Genomic DNA, 19823 nt, shown 5'->3' on the forward strand with positions numbered 1-19823 from the left:
AAAAAAAATTTTAAAATTCATCAACTCTATTTAAAAAAATTTATTAAGTGTTTAAATTTGTCTTTATTAAATACACACAGTTAATATAGTTTATCTCACCAGCATTTTATAGAAGATAAAATAAAATTAATGACATGATTTACTAGGGCTAAAACATAATTCTATCTTCCTTACAAATGAGATCAGAGAAGCAACTGTTATGGCATAAAGTAGATGGATATTGCAGTCTTATTCTCATATGCAAGTGTTATGTCATTAGCTTAATCACAATTACTGGCTACTATATTATAGTGGAGTATCTCTGCTTTGTCCAAGATGAGGCATGTGTTGGTGAGACGGGGGAAGATGCAATGCGAAAGTGTACACGTAAACAAGTATTGATTATGCTTCTTATGGATGATATCTATCGTTTGGCTGTCGCATGACCATGTGACATGTCGATAGGCAGGCAGGAGTGTGGATACTTCAGAATCAAAGGGCTGGGTCATAAAAAAAAAACAAAATATACATATGTTTTGGCCCATAGGTGTCGATATGATCTGGATGAGATATTTAAGATAAACAAATTGAAATAGGTTTATCCACATCTGAGAACCCAGACTGAAAATCTCAGTTATGAATACATGCGTTTTAATTAATGACGCCCGTACTGGCTAGTAACGAGAAGCAGCTGAACATGGAATATATAGATGGAACATGAGTGTGGCGTGATGAGTGCACATTATCAGATATATATATTTATATATATATATATATATATAAATAAATTGGATATTGATCTGATGAACAAGGACAGAGGAAGCTCAAAAAGTAATGAGATTTTCAGTCACTGAGAAATAGGGGAAACAAGGGAGCGAACTGGAGACCTAACCATTTCGAGACTGAGAAACAAAGAAGGAAAGCCACTGAGGCATGGATTGGAAGTAAATGGTCAATTATAGAGCCAATCTTGCTCGCACTCCACTCTCCCCTGCTTACTTATATAAGGAAATCCACGTGCTGCCACCATTCTTTCCTAGAGCTTTTTTGTTAAAAGCTCTCCCGACCCTTTTGCAAACATCCTCTCCCACCATTATTAAACACTTACCGCGTTATTCAAGGAGATTATTGTACGTGGACGGTCGATTATTTTACATATTTAACACTTTATCCATAAGAATTTGGAAATGCCTTTTGAAAGTACTGTTCTGTCAAGATCGCATTGGTGACACCCAAGCTCTAGCCGGTTCGTGCTCACTCCTCGCTCCCCTTCTTCTTCCTTTTTTTTTTTTGGGGGGGGGGGGGACCTAAAACTCCTCGGTCCAATTAACACGTTAACTGTCAGCTGAGATTTGATTGCTTGAATTTTAAAACTTGTTATCATCTGTTGTAAATACGAGTATGTTTTTATTTTATTCTTAACTTTCTTAAAGAAAAAGGACATCGTAGTATGCAATGTGCGTGTTAATTTTTTTTTTTTGTTTGGAATGTGAAAGAGTGCATTAATCCAATAAGGATACAAAAGTCATCAAGTTACAACAATAAACCTATTCTCATAATCATCCGCTGCCTTTTGACAAAAAAGTAGAAGTTGATCATGAGCACAATAGCTTCCTAATACAACAAAAGTATGTTTAGTTAGAAAATGAGCACAGAAATGGCTCGTTCAAACACATTTCCATGGGGATGTTGGCGTGTATCCAATCTGATTAGAAGATTTATCACTTCAATACAATCCGTAAATGGATCATGCATGTACAAGTCTGGTCACGAGTAGTGCATTCAAGTAATCATAAAGAGACGCTTATTGAGTTATAGTGTGAATTTCTGTTTCAATTTTTTCTTTAAATCGTGTTAATCGTGGGTGTGCGGTCATGGAACGAGGTCCAACAAAAAAAAAAAAAAAGTTTCAATGAAATTAACGAGGAGCATGAAGCGTGTGCATTTGGTTTTTGCGCTCTTGAATTCTTAATGATTCGGGTGTACAAATCATCGTCATTTTTTATTTAACACGCGGCCAATGTTTCTATAAGGTTATGTTTTAAAAGAAAATACCGTAGAACTCTTAAGCAAGTGCATAATTAATTGCTATAAACTATCCTAAATTTAAATCATTACTGATAGGTCTCATGGAGACTTGTGCAAAAAACGTGTAATTTGTCCGTTTCTAAGATTGATTTTTGTAAACGCCGCAAGAGAATTTGCAAAATACTTTTTTTCCTCCACTCTTTGGTTGAAGATTTAACTAATTTTTTTCTACGTCTTCCTACAATATTTACAAGTTAAATTTAAAATTTGCAACTCATTGTATACTTACTCCATCATTATATATAAAGTATTTTTAATCAAATCTCATATATCAATAAATATTTATTATTTAAATAAACTCACATAAAAACACAATAATTTTTTAGTTTTACCTTTAATAATATCATAATTAATATCATGATGGTGGTAGAAATAATATATAATTAATGATCTATTTTATTTTTCAAAACAAGAATAAAATTATCTAATTACTCAAAAATATAATTGCCACTTCTTATATTTAAGGATAAAATAAATTTTTAAAAAATATTTTATATATAAAAATGGAGTGAGTAATATTTGCGCAACATTTCTAAGAAACTTACTAGTAATAAGTCAGATTTAAAATGCTTGTGTTCACGATGGCTTTGCTTGACCACACCAAGTGTCATCAAAATGTGTGGTTTGCCTGACTTTTACATCAAATAGTGAGTTCCTGAAGTTTTTTACTACAATTTCTTCAAATACAAGTGCCTAAAGATAAAAAAAATGAATAAATAAAGATAGAAAAACATGTAAAACTTGCATAATGAGAGTTAGTATGATATTGATAATGACAAAAGAAAAATTGCAATAAATATAAGGTGAAAAGCTAAAAGAAAAATAACTAGTCCTCAACTTATTGCTGGATCACTCATAGCTAAATGTTTGGAGTGTTAAGGGCATTGTGTTGAATTTGTTAAAAAATAAAACAAATCACATTAGGTGAGTTTAGAGTGGGACAAGACCAATGTTTTGAATTTAACACTTGGCGAGCAAGTGAATTTTGAGTTGAGTTATTTAAGTGTTCAAAGACATGTTGTCTAGCTCATACATGTGTAATAGCTTTACTTTTGATAAGCACAAAGTGATATTTTTTTGACTATAGTTTCTCCTGTAACTTCATTCGCTTTTGCTTTTTATAAAACGATGCATGCTTAACTAAATCTTTCTCATTAACCATCCTATTTTAGAAATTACCATTTTTGCCCAAATAGTTAGGGTTGGGAGAATTATATTTTAACCCAAACAATTTGCCAGTTATTTATTTTGTTATATGTTATTTATCTGTAATTTTCTCTATTTGTATAGATATAGCACTGATATCGTCTGCATTTCGTTATATCCTGTATCAATGATTATAATATGACTGGCACTAATTGCGGTTTTAATCATTAACAGTAGATTATATCTTTGAAATGATAAAATGAGCGAAATAAAGTGTAGTCGCGAACTTGATATTTGTTCCTTTGGCATTTTTTATATCCCTAATTTTGACAACTTTCACATGTACTTTTAACTCTGACAGCAAAATTCAAATCACTGTTAATCACACATTTTCCATGGCATAGGAGCCTCTTCTTTCCCCTTCCTCTCGCCTTTTCTCATTTTCTTTTTATAATCATTGGATCAAAATTTTAACAATTTAAATTTATTTAAATATAACACTATAATTATAGTTGAATAAAATATCAAATTAGAATCATTAAAATTTTAATCCAATTATTAGTTCGTTTGGATTTCAATTGAATGTAATTGATTATGAAAATAATTAATTAATATAATTAATTTTACTTATAATTGATTATGTTATAACTAAATCTGTTTGGATATTAAAATTAATTTTAATCATATAAATCATCATAAAAAATATTGCTTTTCAAAGTTAACTTAGTGATAAAATTATATTTAATATTATTAAATTTGTTAAACTTTATTTAAGAAGTAAAATATATTATTTAACAATAAAATTGAATCTATAAGTAACTTCTCAAAATTTATTTCAAAATGTGATTATGACTTAATAATTAATTATTAACTTTTTTAATTGTTTGGATAATTTTTTCCAAAAATCAATTATTTGGATTCAAATTCAATTATAGTGTCAATCCAAACAGGCTCTATCTTGAAAAGAAAAGGAGAAGAACAAGAGGGGGAGGACAAAGAAGAGGTTTCTCTCCTATTTTTACTTCTTCTTCTTACTATAATATATTTCTCTCCTTCTGCTTTTTACTTCTTCTTCTTCTTCTTCTTTTGCTCTTCAGCCGAAAAAAAAAAAAAAACAGAGAGAGAATCATATGCTGTTCATCATCTGGGCACTGTAGCACTAGGTTAATTTTTCCCCTTCCATGAAAATCTATGTAATCTGAACAGTTAAGCCATAACATACAAAAATTCAAAGCGAAATGGGGAAAACAAAGTAAGACACCTAGATACTGGGGCGGGAAAAAAAGAAAAGAAAAGAAAACTAGAAGATAGAAAGAAAGGGCAAAAAACAAATAAACATGCCCAACCAATCATCCAATTGGTTTGATAAAAGCCTGCATTTCTCAGAGATTTCTAGATGTGATTAGATAATAGGGTCAATGTCAGAGGAAGTGAAGTTGGATTTTTCCATTTCTTTCATTTTTATTTTCTCTCCTGTTTCCATCTCAATTATTAGATCAAATTTTAAATGATTAGAATTTAATATTTTATAAAATTAATATTAAAATGTAAAATTGTTAGAAATAAATAAATGGATTTAAAATTTAAAAATTAATCTAAATTATAAATTCAAGGTTCATGATTGTTATAAAAAATAAAAAAATATTTTTATAAAATGTTGAATCTTAACTATTTAAAATTTGATCAAAAATTAAGATGGAAAATGAAGAGAGAAAAAAAAAGAATTGAAGAAAAGGCAAGTCGAGTATCAAAGGGGGCTGTTGGCTGTTTAACCAATCAATCTCAGTAAACATCATTGCGGTCTAACATTTGTGAGGCCCTTCCCAAACTCGAATCTGTCCGGCAGCGGGATTCGCCTGCACGTCTGGCCATGGGGGAGAACTCCAAATTTGATGGATTGGATTGGATCATGACACAACCACGGCTAAAAATTAGAACCTTTGAGGCGGCCTAGGTCTTTTGGTGTTGGGCCTTGGGCGTAATCAAAGGCCACGATTTAGTAAAATGCAAATGAATTGATTTTGATTGTCTACAGGGCACAGAGTTGCCACGCAGCGCTTCCTGACCATGCAATGCTACTTTAGGAATTTGGATAACACTGCTGGCTACATGTGTAACCCAATCTCAGTATATTCTGCCACCAGTGTTTGAGAATGCCAAAGAAATACCTAGGAATTGGACCCTAAAGAAGCAGCGAGGGTAAAATTCATTGATTGCTTGCATGGACCATCACTTATGAATCGTGATGATAAAATGATTGATACGAATAAATTTTTCCTGAACCAATTTGCAGAGAGTGGCGGGAAGCGGTGGAAATCAAGTTTGCTGATTTTGCATCCCTTCTCAAACGACCCAAAAGGACCCAAAAAATAAAAAAGGACAAGATTCATGCCGATCATTTAAAATTTTCTAAACTTCGCAATAACAATTTTACTATAATACGAAGAAAGAAAGGTAGACGGGAATTTTGGAGGAACTGCCTGTCCGAGGTGAGCGAGATGGATTTTGAGTGCTCGGATCCCAGTGTTTGGAAACAAGCTTTGAGCAATTATCAGTCTCGAATCCAATCTCTTAACAAACCAAATTTGGTTTCGCTGGATGATTTCTACTGCAACCAACTCCCTCCTCTCCTTCTCCAACGAAACCCTAACCCTCACATCACCGCTTCTGAGCTTTCCAAGCTTATGCAATGGAAGCTCACCCGTGGCAAATGGAGGTTCCTCTTTTTCTCTGTTCCTCCTCCGTTTCACTCTGCCTCTTCGTTTCATTATCTCACAATTAAAGTTATGCCCTGTATTTCAGGCCTCGTCTCTTGGATTTCGTTTCGTCCCTGGACGAGTCCTTAGTGAAGTCCGCTTCTCAGAAGGCCTTTCAGAGTCTTCCTGATATCTCCAAAGCTGTTTCTGAACTTACTGTCCTTAAAGGAGTTGGTCCCGCCACTGCCTCCGCCATTCTTGCTGCTTTCGCCCCGCACATCACCCCTTTCATGTCCGATGAGGTTCCCTCCATTCACCGTTCTCTTTTACCCTTTTACAATCGCTGCGCTTTCTTTCTTTCACTTTCTTTATCGTCGCAGGCTCTGGAGGCAGTCCTTGGCAATTCTAAAGATTATTCTCTGAAGCAATATCTACTGTTTGCCAGCAAAGTGCAGACAAAAGCGAAGGTATGCATCCACCTTTCAATGTAATTTTGTCTTGTTAAAGTTGACGATTTTTCACCCCGATGCATATAATCTCCCAAATTTTCATTGAGCGAACTCTGTGCCTCTTCAATCATCTGTTGCCACAGTTGCTTCCGTGGATTATTTTTGAAATCGCCAAGTTCAGGTTCCATTTTCACATCCCACTATGCTATAATATCTTGTAAATTACCGCAAAAAAAAAAAAAACAAAACAAAACAAAATCACTGGAATACCACAAAACTGCCCTTTCCCCTGTTGTATCGAAATTCTTTCTTGCAAATCTCCTTCTTGCATGCCATGGCCTCATTTTCACCAAAAAAAAAACAAAAGGAGAGAGAGGAATTGTCCTGCCAGCCCTAGATATACATGATTAACAATTCATTTCCTTTTAGTTTTTCACTGAGCGGCAACAAAGAAATATTGATCAAACGAGCACTGCTTTGTATGATGCGACCCTGCATATCCAAATCTTGCTTCCTCTTGATTTAAATTTGATGCTTGTTTTGATGGTGGAGGGATTATGCTTGTCGAGCACGATTGAATTTGTCATCAGAAGTATATTTCATTAGGGGAAGCTTGGCTATCTTTTTTAATCATCCGGCAGGGAAATGATTTGCAGGAGTTGAGCAGGGAAGGAGACTCCTTTACCCCATCAGATGTAGAAAGGGCTTTATGGAGTGGTGCCGTGGGGAAGTCACTAGCACCACAGTTGAACCAGGATCCCAAGACCAATCCAATCAGAGGCTCCAAAAGAAAGAGAAAAAATTGACTTGGCTAATGAATGAAACTACAAGTCATGCCCGTTCTTTTCTGAGGGGCTAGATTTGAGTTAGCAAGTAGCAACATGGTGAATTGGGAGAACTAACTTTGTTGACTAAAGCAAAAGATTTAACAGTGGAGTGGACCATCCTGTAAGAATAATTATGTACTTCCCACACCCTCTTGGTATCACATTTCGGCTTTCACACCTGTTTATTTTGCCAAATGGATTCTTTGGAATGCAAGGGAGAATTAGATATAGACATCGTGTTGAATCTTAAGCGGGGTTCGTGCTTTATTCTTGTTCCTCAACTACATTTATAGTTACTATTCTAGAAGATTTTTCTCTTGCTTAGCGTGAAGATCAAGGAACATCTCAACTAGGAACTATTTTCGGGAGGAGGCAAAGCAAACAATAACAAAAGCTCTAATAATTACAGTACAGATCCAACTCTAATAGTTTCTCGATTCCTTTTTGTTCCCTCAATTGATATTAATTGTGGATTCCCTTTGTTGTTCTTTCCAGCTTCTGTTTGGGGGGGGGGGGATGAGAATGTGCTTCTGGAAGACCATGACTCGTATGGTTGGGTCGAAGGCGTCCATCAGTTCAAAAGTCAAAATTACCTAAACTGTTGATCAAAATAAAAGGGGGGGGGGGGGGTCGGAATATTCTTTTGTTGATGAAATGAGAGTGGAAGTGAAATCCATTCGAACTGTACTCCAAACGTTTACAACATCATACAATCATTTTCATGCATTCATTATTTTGAGTCTACAAAATATGTCATGTTACTTATCATTTATAAATAACATATCTTGTGAATTTTAATTTCATACGAAGGCATTACCATGTAGCTGATGTGGGTTTGATATGAATAATACTAGCATCTCCATTGGTAATTGATACAGCAGTTAAATTTTAAGTCAATATGTACTCCCGAGTATTGTCTCGACAAAAAGAAGGTATGCAATATTGAAAAAATCAAGAAGTTGCTTAGTTATTAAAAACCAAACGAGGTCGTTTTAAAAATTTAAAACAAAATGTAAGTTATTTGTATCATATATTGCTTAGTTATCATTTTAAAGGTTAAGTCAATTTTTTATTTTCAAAATCAGTTTCTGTAAAATAATTGAAAGGTAAGTGCATTATTATTATTATTATTAATTTACTTAAACCATGACAAAGCTCTTGCCAATATTTTGGAGTTAGTTTCTCTCCATTTTCTTTCCTCATCATTTCCTCCCCACTTTCATTTTAACCATTAGATCATAATAATTTTATAAAATATCAAATCTCAATCATTCACAAATAGATTCAATGGTTAAGATAAGAAATGGAGAGAAGTCAATTTTCAATATTTTCTTTTAAAAAAGAGAGAATTATATGATTACATGGAGGTCACTGTGGCAGGCAACTGGACGTTTGGGTCAGGACTGTGGACCACCACTATACGAAAGAGGCCAATTCCTGCTTGGCGAGTCCGTCACCCCCAGCTTTCAATTTCCAAAATCCTGCCAATTTCTGTATCCCCCTTCCCCCCTTCGAAAATGCCACTCACCTCCGAACGCAAATGTCGCCGCAGCCCTAAAACCCTCTCTCTTCTTGCCCCTCATAAACACGACTATTTCGAACCCCTCCAATCCGAAACAGGTTTTGATGGCGCTTCCTTCTCCGGTGCCGTTTTTAACCTCTCTACCACCGTCGTCGGCGCCGGCATCATGGCTCTTCCCGCCGCCGTTAAACAGTTGGGGTTGATTCCGGGCCTCATCATGATTCTTCTTGGTGCCCTGCTAACCGAATCCTCCATTGACATACTCCTGAGGTTTACCCGTGTCTCCAAGTCCTCTTCCTATTCCGGCGTTGTTCACGACGCTTTCGGTGGCCTTGGCCGCATCCTTCTGCAACTCTGCATTGTCGTTAACAATATGGGAATGCTCATCGTATACATGATTATTATCGGTGCTAATATTCTCTCTTCTAATTTTACGTTTATATACAACAAAATTAAATATTCCTTTCTTCCAAAGAGGGCAATTCTATTTCTAAATCGATTTTGGATTCATTCCCTAGACTCTTTGAACACAATTTTGGGACTCTGCAATAACCGATACTAAAGGTGGAGTCTTTCTCGGGAAATGTGAGAGGTTCCCAGGCCATTAGGTCATCACTTTAACGGTTAAGCTCTAGTCTGTTTCCCGACAAGTTGGAGGAGGAAAAAATGGATTTCTGTGATATTTTTATTTGAGTTTTTTCTTTGCCCGAAAATTTTATTTTCGGTTTGGTAAAGCTGGATTGGGATTACTCTGTCATTGTTTGCCCCAGGACGGGGAACAATCTACTCTATTCATTTCTCGTATTTGGCCTTTGGAATGCTAAGGAAAAAAATGTGTATGGTCTCCTTTTTTCTTTCTACAGGTTCATAATTGCCTTATATCACATATGCGTTAACATCACCGGATGCCATCTGATTGAAACTAAGAAAATTGATTGCATGGTTACAGGAGATGTGTTATCGGGAACTTGGTCTGAAGGGGTCCACTATTCAGGGGTGATTGAAGAATGGTTTGGTCAACGTTGGTGGTCTACGCGTTCCGTCTTACTGATGCTCACGACCCTTTTGGTCTTCCTCCCTCTTATATCATTCAAGCGCGTGGGTGCGTCTCCTCTCACTCTTGTTCTCCTGTCAAACTTCTTGTTTCATGGATATATGGTCTTTCAATGCGCACTATTTTCTAATATACCTTGTTGACTTGTTCCTAGAACCTGCGCCTACATATTGGCACTTGGACCCTGGCATGTGCACTAGCATCGATCCTTGAATATGTCCCGTTGCTTCGATAATTGAAGATCAATTTTTTCACCCTTAATTGAAAATATCAATGCATCATACCCCAGTTAAACTGAATATATTAGTACCACAATGCATCATACCCCAGTTAAACTGAATATATTAGTACCACCTCCTGGTGATTGACTGACCTATGGAGTGACATGATATGCTGTTGTCTTCTTCTCTAACTTGAACTGAAAGGACTCAAGTGATGTATGTTATGGGACTCCAAGTTTGTGTGTTTATGCCTTTTGTGAATAACAAATTATACTCACTAAATTTTATGTGGGCTTATGAAATTTCTTGCTTGCTGATAGATCAAGGTTATAAACTATCTCGCAATAATAGTATAATGGTTTTCTTGCTTTAGCTATTTCTTGCACCAATTTTGCCAAATATTTGTTGCACCCTTTATGATTCACTGCTTCTACAAGCTTATGTTTATAATTTTACCCTGTTTCTTGAGCATTATTATATTTTGTTGAATTTGTTTGAACTTTAATTTGTTGTATCAGATTCATTGAGATACACCTCAGCATTGTCAGTGGGGTTAGCTGTTATTTTTGTGGCGATAACAGCAGGCGTAGTAATTGTTAAGTTTATCAATGGAAGCATTGGGACGCCACGCTTAATGCCAAAATTCACTGGCCAAGAATCCTTTTGGAAGCTTTTCACAACGATCCCTATTCTAGTCACAGCTTACATCTGCCATCATAATGGTGAGTACCAAGTACTGTACTGCGACAGATCCTTCGTTCTGTTTTCAACAATTCAGAGTTTGAATTGATTGATTTGGGGCTATTACTGTCGTCACTTGTCAATGAGGCGTTGAATTTTTCAGGTATATTCAGGAATGTGCTATCATTGCGTGTAAATGCATAATTGTTCTTTGATGGTTGTATTTGTCACCATACTATTGGCTAGCATTAGACTTTATGGCTTTTTCTGTTATGATCGCTCCTTTTTTATATTTTGCAATGCAGTTCACCCTATAGAGAATGAACTAAAAGACCCTGCCCATATGAAGTTGATAGTTCGGACATCCCTTCATTATGCTCGGCTGTGTATACGGTGACCAGCCTCTTTGGATATTTGTTGTTTGGGGATAAAACACAGGATGATGTGCTTGCTAACTTTGATGGCGACCTTGGAGTTCCTTTTGGCTCATTTCTTAATGATGTGGTTAGAGTGAGCTATGGGATTCACCTTATGCTGGTGTTTCCCATTGTGTTTTACTCCCTTCGCCTCAACCTAGATGGTCTTTTGTTTCCACATGCCATTCCCATTGCATTTGACAGCAGGAGATTCTATTCAGTGACTGTATTTCTCATGTCTTTCATTTTCATTGGAGCCAATTTTGTACCCAGCATCTGGGATGCCTTCCAGTTCACTGGCGCAACTGCAGCCGTTGGTGCTGGATTCATATTCCCCGCTGCTATAGCTCTCAGGTAGTTAAGTGACAATGGCTAGTTAAATCCTATTGCATGCTGCGAATGCATGTTCATTTTCTGTCATTTCCTAAATGACCCTTGATTTGGCAGGGACACACATGGAGTGGCAGCAAAGAAGGACAAGCTATTATCATGGTTGATGATTGTCTTGGCTGTCTCTTCTAGTGCTGTAGCCATATCCAGTGACTTGTACAGCTTCTTTAGCGGTGAAGAAGCAGCGGCTGGTACCTGACATTGCATCACTTGCCAGCAATTTCACAATTGCTTTGCTACTTGTTCAAGTCGTCTCTCTCACTGGAGCACCAGGATTTTCATCCAACAAGAAGGGTAGGCTGCCAGGTTGAGGTGGGGAAAATAGAGCTTCAGTAACTCGTCTGATTATTTGACAGGGCCCTGCCTTCTGTCTTGTAGAGTGTAGATAACAGCATTTGTAGTTAGTTTTTATACCTCTGAACATGGGATTTCAAAGTTAAATTGTGCTGTATAGTTTGTCATTTAATTAGATATAAGTGCAGGGAAATGTCGAAACATTTTTTGATAGCAAGTGTTGATATTAAAACACTTGTATTCCTCGTGCTCATGGACTTCGCTGCCCGCTTCGCATTTTCATCATATTCGTTCCCTGATGCCCACAAATGATTGTTTTGTGAACAACAGTTTTATAAAACCTCAACTGTGGCATTATTGGGAAAAACACATTAAAAAAAAAAAATCACACTCCCCCTTTCACTCCTCTTTTTAATCTACAACAGTACTTGTGTGTGTGTGTGTTTTTTTTTTTTTTTGAAAATAGTCCCAATTAATTATTAAAGCAACTCCTAACTACAAGCCATATTCTTCACAGTCGCGTGTTTGGGCGCGAAAAGGCTCCAAACGGGAAAACCATCGGGGGCTTTTACCGATTTTCTCTCCCCGTTTTAACATGACTGTGCATAACAATTTGTATTTATGATAATACAGCATTATTATTATTGTTATTACTACTACTTCTTCTGCATATAAATCTCAAATCAATTTGTTGACTAACTGAACATGAATGTGAATACTAATATACTCTTGTAATGTGAGATGCGCGTATTTTTTACTATAAAATACAAATATTAAATTTTAAAGAGAAATGAACGATCTGCGGCCCGCCGCTTGTTGCACACTTTTTCAGGAAAACACACATGATAATATACTAAAAATACTAAAATCATTATTAATGGTTTCCTAGAGAGAGTTATTATATTTATGACCACCATACAGATTTTTAAAAAATTACCCACACTTGATGGTGGTCAAAGGTATGATTTAGTTTGGTTTTAATCAAAACATAAACCAAACTAAATTAATCAATTTGCACGGAAAATGACACTTGATCAGTTTTTAATTAAGGTCAATTTGGTTTGGTTTTTAGACAGTTTGATTTAATTTAATTTTTAATCATAATTGGTTTGGTTTGGACTCTTTCATATTCTACCACCAAGTCACATTCTCAATTTTATTATTTATGAATGAAAATGAATATCATATCAAAAATAAAAATATTCAAAATTTGTTAATAATAAACATCAGAGTAAATGCATTGTAAGTAATGTTAACATGAGTTAAATTTCATTACACTTTATAGTAATGCTTATATGAAAATAAACTTGTTTTAAATCAATAAAAGGGAAGCATGTTTCAGTAGCAAATTGTAAAATATTTGACTCTTCTCAATCAATAGCAACAACACACCTTTCCTCACTCTAGAGCATCTTTTACTCTAAAAGCAATTAGCAAAATTTAAAAATTTAAAGTAATGTTAGGGATTCTGTTAAAGAATTTTGGACTTAGGTTGGACTTTATTTGGTTATGTAACAGCCCTCCTGGGTCACCACTGCCTCTCCAGGGTCTTTTCCCAAGCGCTGGACAACACACATGTCACCACATGATTGCCGGCTTTCCCACTGGTGGTACAGTGGTTATTCCTCACCCCACCCTCACGGGGGTCTTTTGGAACCTCCCCAACTCGAACCTCCAACCTCTACCACCTTAATGAAGTTGAGGCGAAGTCTGGTACCATTGAGTTAAATTTTAATAGTTAATTTGGGATATTACAAGGTTAGAATTTAAAAACAATAAACATTAATTAACAGTCAAACATTAATTATAAAAAATGCACTTAAAAATATAAAAATGTATGCTTTAGGTTTGGGTAAGGTTTCAAAGGGTAAAAAAAAATCAAAATATGAACCAAACTATTCAATTTTTTAATTTATAAAATCAAATCAAACCTTATTAATAATCAGTCTTATCCAATTTTAATTGAATTGATTTGGTTTCATTGGTTTTGTGTATATTTGGATAGCTCTTTTAATTAATTTTTTATTTTCAATCAATTATTCAAACACCCATTCATAAAAAAAAATCTCCAAAGCCCCAAGAGACAGCTTTTGCGTTCAAATTACAAAGGCACATGAGAAAATTACAAAAAAGACAAAAAAAAAAAAGAAAAGCACAAATTTTAACAAACTAAAACTAAACTCTCTTCTCTTCTATTTTTCTTAGTAAAATTTAAATTTTAAATTCTTAAAAAAGTTATTAGCATAAGTTTCTGTTAACCACCACTTTTTATTTAGCACTTGTTATAAAATTAATTTAAATAAAATATTAATTGGTAGAAAAAAATTAATTTAATTTATTTAAAATTGAGGGTTATTATAAAATTTTCTGCAAAAGTCTAGAAAGAGAGATTTTTTATCATTTGTTACATTGTTATATTTTTTATGTTACTAAAAGTTTTAGTCAATACTTAACATCTTTATCAGATATGACTCATATTTGTGATGTCATTAGAGAGTAACTTATATATTATTATCTTCACTAGTTATTATAAAATTAATGTTTGGTATTTAAAAATTAAATATTTTTCTTTTATTAAATTTATTTGAACTAAAATATATTAAGTTATTTATTTACATAAATTAAAATTGCTAATATTAATATAATTTAAATTTTTATAATTAATTAGATATATCATTTAAATAATATATTTTAATTTTTAAATAAAATTTAATAATATTAGATACAAGTTTATTCATAATTTAATTTTGAAAGGTAATACTCCCTCCATTAAAAAATGTAAGGCATTTTTTGAGGAATTGGATGTTAAAAAATGTAAAATATTTTTAATTTTTTGAGGTGTAATAATTATTATTTTTTTAAAAGTGCCTCTATTAATGATGACTTTATATTTATTATAGGGTAATTAATAGGAGTAAATATGAAAAGATAAGGATTAGTTTAAAAGTAGGTAAAAATTTTATTGAGGGGTGAGATTCAATTAAAAATATCTTATATTTTTAAATAGAAAAAGTATCCTTTATATTAATTTTTTTGAGCAAAAATTCTTTATGGTAACTTATATAGTAAAAATTAATTTTAAATAAATTATTTAAATATCTTTAATTTTGTTAAAATTAATTTTAAAAAAATAATATCTAAATAGATTGTACTGTAATATAATTAATTATAATTAAATTATTTATTTAATTAATTATATTTATAATCAATCATACCCCATTAAAATTTAAATAACTTTTATTAGGTTTTGCTCAGCCCTACGTACTCTAGCAGGGGCGTTGTAAAATAAGTAGACAAAATGATGAATACTGGCAGAGCGTGTCTGACACGCTCTTGGGAGAGCGGATGGAATAGCAACGAAATACGCTGATCAGGAGCTTGGAGTTTGCGGCTCTATCCTGGAGGTGCCTTCACTAACGAACGACCCGGTCATCTACTGTGCATGCAATGGCAATCCTCTTCGACTCAATGTTGCTATATCATTTCAATCAACATTTAATCATGGATTAAGAAATGAGTAATAGAATTATTTCTTTTTTTTTTAAACAAATATATACGAACTCGATTAGAAACTAAAACCAGAGAGGTTTTGTTGGTTGGCTCGAAATTTCTCCACCTTTGCTTTTCGGTGTGATTCAGATGCTTTTTTACCATTTGTAAATAATCAAACCATCTTTCAATTTCTCCTTCTTTGGTCGCCCGCCCCGCCAAATGGGACTTATCCAGAACCGATTTGCAAGCAAGCATAATCATGCCTTTCAGTTTCCCCCGCGCGGAAGATATCCGCCATTTTAAATTGTTACCGCTGTAAGAAAATAAAGTTTTTTGCATTTTTCTGACGGTGGGGTTGTTGTGAATGTTTATTAAAATTTAAAAGGGGTTGGTGGAGATTAACAGCAAAAGAAGGCGTTTGTCGGATAATACGTGCCTCGTATCGTGACTTTGTCCAGTTTTGTCACTTGTCTCCTAAAGTACTGCCTGTGTGGCTCCATGATTGATCCCTTTCAATTTTGGGAGTGGGAAAAATTCATCTGAGTCCTTTTGAAAAAAAATAGTTTATTTTTCGTTACGGGAACAGAGATCAATTGCCAAGTGTGGGGGGCTTTTGACTGCTGAACGAGCTTTCTGGGCAATATTCTTGTTAATTTCACGTAAGCCGATTTTTGCAGGAAAATTCCTGGAATCAAGATCAAAGACGTGCTGAGCTGTTTCCCTCTGTGTTTCCAATATCTGGCTCCTTTTTCCCACTCCCCCATTCCTGACCACGCTTGAGACCCGCTTTGTTGCGAGCCGTAATTGGATGAGAGGTGTTTTATACTCATCCATTATCTCTGGCTAAACCACTCACGGACCTTTTGTCTCAGAACTAGTTCGCGTATAGATTGTCTCCGAATGTCGCTGCGGTTTAAAGACGCCTCCCTCTGCTTCCTTCTCCACGCGTCTGTTGCTGTTACCATTACCATTTTCCCTTATTCTTCTCTGACAATGGGATTATTCCGCTAGCCTTCTGCTTCTCATTTCTGGTCTTTTGGTCTTCAAGCGGTTCGCTGTAGATATTGAGATAGAGAGAGCTTGCTGGTAAACTGAGAAAGGAATCCGTATTTTTTGTTTCTTTGAGTTTGATTTCTGAGATCGAACCCGGAAATGAAATCCTTGTTCAATTGGTCGGGGAAAGAACCTCCCAGAGGGACCCCGGTGGTGGTGAAGATGGAGAACCCCAATTGGTCCATGGTTGAGCTTGAAGGTCCTTCAGAGGAAGAACTCCTCGTCACCGACCAGTCGGGTTATCCGAGAGACAAGGGCAGAGGCAAAAATGCGAAGCAACTCACATGGGTTCTTCTCCTCAAAGCCCACAGAGCGGCCGGTTGCCTGACCTCCATTGGCTCAGCATTGTTGGGCCTGGCCTCAGCTGTGAAGCGCCGAGTAGCTTCGGGAAGAACGGACGCCGACGCCGACAACGAAAACGAAATCCGTGGTGGCAGGGAAAAAGAGAACCCCACCGTGAAAAGCAGGTTTTATTCGTTTATAAAATTGTTCCTCTGGTTGTCCGTGCTTCTGCTGTGTTTCGAGGTGGCTGCCTACTTTAAGGGCTGGCATTTTCGTGCGCCTCATCTCCAACTTGATTATACGTGGGTGGCCTCATTTGGTGTTAGAGATGTTTTCGATTGGCTGTATTCGCGGTGGGTCTTGTTTCGGGTGGCCTATCTCGCTCCTCCTTTGCAACTCCTGGCCAATGTATGTATTGTGCTATTCCTTATTCAGAGTCTGGACAGATTGATTCTATGTCTCGGTTGTTTCTGGATTCGGTTTAAGAAGATCAAACCTGTTCCGAAGGAAGGTGCTGTAGATCTCGAGTCCGGCGAGAAAGGTTTCTTCCCAATGGTGCTAGTGCAGATCCCCATGTGTAATGAGAGAGAGGTGAAGATCTAATTCCCATCTGTTCTAATATCTGTGTTGAATTGAGCACCGAGTTTTGTTGGTCTAACATGCTGAATTTGCTCAGGTTTATCAACAATCAATTTCTGCTGCTTGTAATTTGGATTGGCCAAAACCCAAGTTACTAATTCAAGTTCTTGATGATTCCGATGACCCGAACACACAATTTCTGATCAAGGAAGAGGTCCGAAAATGGCAGCAAGAGGGTGCCAACATTTTGTACCGGCATCGGGTGATAAGAGACGGATACAAGGCTGGTAATCTCAAGTCTGCCATGAATTGTAGCTATGTGAAAGACTATGAATTCGTGGCTATTTTTGATGCTGATTTTCAACCTGCCCCAGATTTCCTGAAGAGAACAGTTCCTCATTTCAAGGTAATTCAATTCAATGGCTTGTTATGTACCTCATCACTTAGTCCAAAATTAGGGTATAGTCTCTGTCATGATCGAAGAAGTACTCAGACGTCATCCGGCAAGCATTGTAATTACGTATGTTATAGTGAATCAATCCAATTGATGATGCTACAGGACAATGAGGAATTAGGACTAGTTCAAGCTAGATGGTCTTTCGTGAACAAGGATGAGAACCTGCTAACAAGGTTGCAGAACATAAACCTGGCATTCCATTTTGAGGTGGAACAGCAGGTAAATGGTGTTTTCATTAATTTTTTTGGGTTCAATGGAACCGCTGGAGTGTGGAGAATCAAGGCTTTAGAGGAAGCTGGTGGGTGGTTAGAGAGGACCACGGTTGAGGACATGGACATTGCTGTTCGGGCTCATCTTCACGGATGGAAATTTATTTATCTCAATGATGTTGAGGTCTTCCTCTCATAAATTCAAACCTATCATTGGATTCCATTGCTTAATTCTCACACAATATAATGCTAGTTGCTTATGCTTCCAGTGTCAATGTGAAGTGCCAGAGTCTTATGAAGCTTACAGGAAACAACAACACAGGTGGCATTCTGGTCCAATGCAACTATTCCGCCTTTGTTTGCCTGACATCATTCAGTCTAATGTATGTTATTTCTGGAGGCAATTTTACAATACATTAATCTTGACAGCTTTATGCAATGCTGGTACTTGTGATTCTGATACCAATTTTGCTTCTGCAGATAAGCATATGGAAGAAATTCAATTTGATCTTTCTCTTCTTTCTATTGAGAAAACTGATATTGCCGTTCTATTCATTTACCCTGTTCTGTATAATTCTGCCTACGACAATGTTTGTTCCAGAGGCTGTGCTTCCTGAATGGGTTGTATGTTATATCCCCGCAGTCATGTCATTTCTTAACATCCTTCCAGCCCCAAAATCCTTTCCCTTCATTGTACCCTACCTCCTCTTTGAGAATACAATGTCTGTTACTAAATTTAATGCCATGATCTCTGGCCTACTGCAGCTTGGTAGTGCATATGAGTGGATTGTGACTAAGAAATCTGGTCGTTCCTCTGAGGGTGATCTTGTTGCGTTGGTTGAGAAAACCCCTAGGCATCAAAGAGGGGCGTCGGTGCCTGATCTTGAGGAAATGAAGGAGGTAATTCTACGAGAGGAGCAAAAGGCATTTAAGAAGAAGAAGCATAACAGAATATATTTGAAGGAGCTTTCTTTGGCCTTTCTTCTTTTAACGGCATCAGCAAGGAGTCTCCTGTCTGCTCAGGGAATCCACTTCTACTTCTTGCTATTCCAAGGAATATCCTTCCTGTTAGTTGGTCTAGACTTGATAGGGGAACAGGTGGACTGATACCTCTCTGTAAATATACACGGCTGATGCATACAGGCTAACTTGGGAGGACGCCCTTGCCCTGTGCCATCAATCAATGATCGCAGTTATGGGGAAACTTGTCCATCTTCCTTCCTCCACGCTTCTTTTCCACGTCCATCTGCCATACAATAGATATCAACGTTTTTTGGACACAAAAAACTAGACTTCCAGGAGTAAATCAGAAGATGGTTGCTCCTCTTCGTTGTGTAAGAATACTATTGTTGTTATTATTTTTTTTCCACTTGTAAACTGTCGATTCTTTTGTTGTTGGACCAATTCTTTTGTAAGAAAACTTGTGCTTCAACTATCAGCGGAGGGGTTTAGTTACACTGAAAAGCAGGAACGGCATTATCATTCTTGTTCTGTTTCTAAGTCTTTTATGCTAGAATACAAATTCAACATTTCAGACATTCCAAGAAAAGAGATGACTAATGTGACGTCTATCTTAGTAACTCAGTGGTCCTCTGCTCCCTTGATTTTTATATTTGTGATGGGGGTTTGCTATTTGCAGTGTTGAGTATTCCCCCCCCCCTTGCAGCCTAACAAATATAGACGTTTTATTGGTCTATTGGCAGTAGCCATTTACTCTATCTGGGCTGAGGTCTGGTCATAAAGAAAGCTGAAATTGTGGTTCAACCTTCACCTAGTGAAATTGGAAATTGCATCACTTGGGACTGTTGTCCAGCAAAATGGCTCCACGCTTTGGAGCCAAAAGTTCTGCCTGCTCTAGTAGGCAAACATCACGCAAAAGATGCGAAATCATTTGTGACTTGCTAGACACAGAAAGCGACAGTCCATTTTTATGAAATTCCCTTGCGGGGTTGCTTTCTTGTTTCCCATCACTAGGAGGTGAATGGTTC

At 36.2% G+C, this 19823-nt stretch overlaps 2 protein-coding genes and 1 pseudogene across 4 annotated transcripts; all 3 read left to right on the forward strand.

Moving 5' to 3' along the window:
* The first annotated feature begins 5353 nt into the window (after nucleotides 1-5353).
* LOC129318580 (uncharacterized) lies at nucleotides 5354-7516 on the forward strand. 2 transcript variants are annotated; one of them, XM_054963425.1, is made up of 5 exons: nucleotides 5354-5412; nucleotides 5507-5929; nucleotides 6016-6211; nucleotides 6290-6376; nucleotides 7000-7516. In XM_054963425.1, the coding sequence occupies exons 2-5, from the start codon at nucleotides 5712-5714 to the stop codon at nucleotides 7162-7164; spliced, it is 666 nt and encodes a 221-aa protein (XP_054819400.1). In that variant the 5' UTR covers nucleotides 5354-5412; nucleotides 5507-5711; the 3' UTR covers nucleotides 7165-7516. The 2 variants fall into 2 exon arrangements, with proteins under 2 accessions (XP_054819400.1, XP_054819399.1); XM_054963424.1 differs by lacking the exon at nucleotides 5354-5412 and having other exon boundaries at nucleotides 5542-5929; nucleotides 7015-7516.
* Nucleotides 7517-8630: 1114 nt separating this feature from the next.
* On the forward strand, nucleotides 8631-11997 carry LOC129317702 (amino acid transporter AVT6B-like; annotated as a pseudogene).
* A 3725-nt stretch (nucleotides 11998-15722) lies between these two features.
* LOC129318783 (probable xyloglucan glycosyltransferase 12) lies at nucleotides 15723-19373 on the forward strand. Of its 2 annotated transcripts, XM_054963736.1 has the most exons (6): nucleotides 15723-17181; nucleotides 17267-17575; nucleotides 17729-18019; nucleotides 18105-18218; nucleotides 18316-18459; nucleotides 18601-19373. In XM_054963736.1, exons 1-6 carry the CDS (start codon nucleotides 16408-16410, stop codon nucleotides 18940-18942), a joined length of 1974 nt encoding a protein of 657 aa, XP_054819711.1. In that variant the 5' UTR covers nucleotides 15723-16407; the 3' UTR covers nucleotides 18943-19373. The 2 variants fall into 2 exon arrangements, with proteins under 2 accessions (XP_054819711.1, XP_054819710.1); XM_054963735.1 differs by having other exon boundaries at nucleotides 15727-17181; nucleotides 18316-19373.
* Nucleotides 19374-19823: the final 450 nt, after the last annotated feature.

This window comes from Prosopis cineraria, unplaced genomic scaffold (genome assembly GCF_029017545.1).
Source record: "Prosopis cineraria cultivar Desert tree isolate PC_DT_omini unplaced genomic scaffold, ASM2901754v1 PC8, whole genome shotgun sequence".
NCBI lineage: Eukaryota > Viridiplantae > Streptophyta > Magnoliopsida > Fabales > Fabaceae > Prosopis > Prosopis cineraria.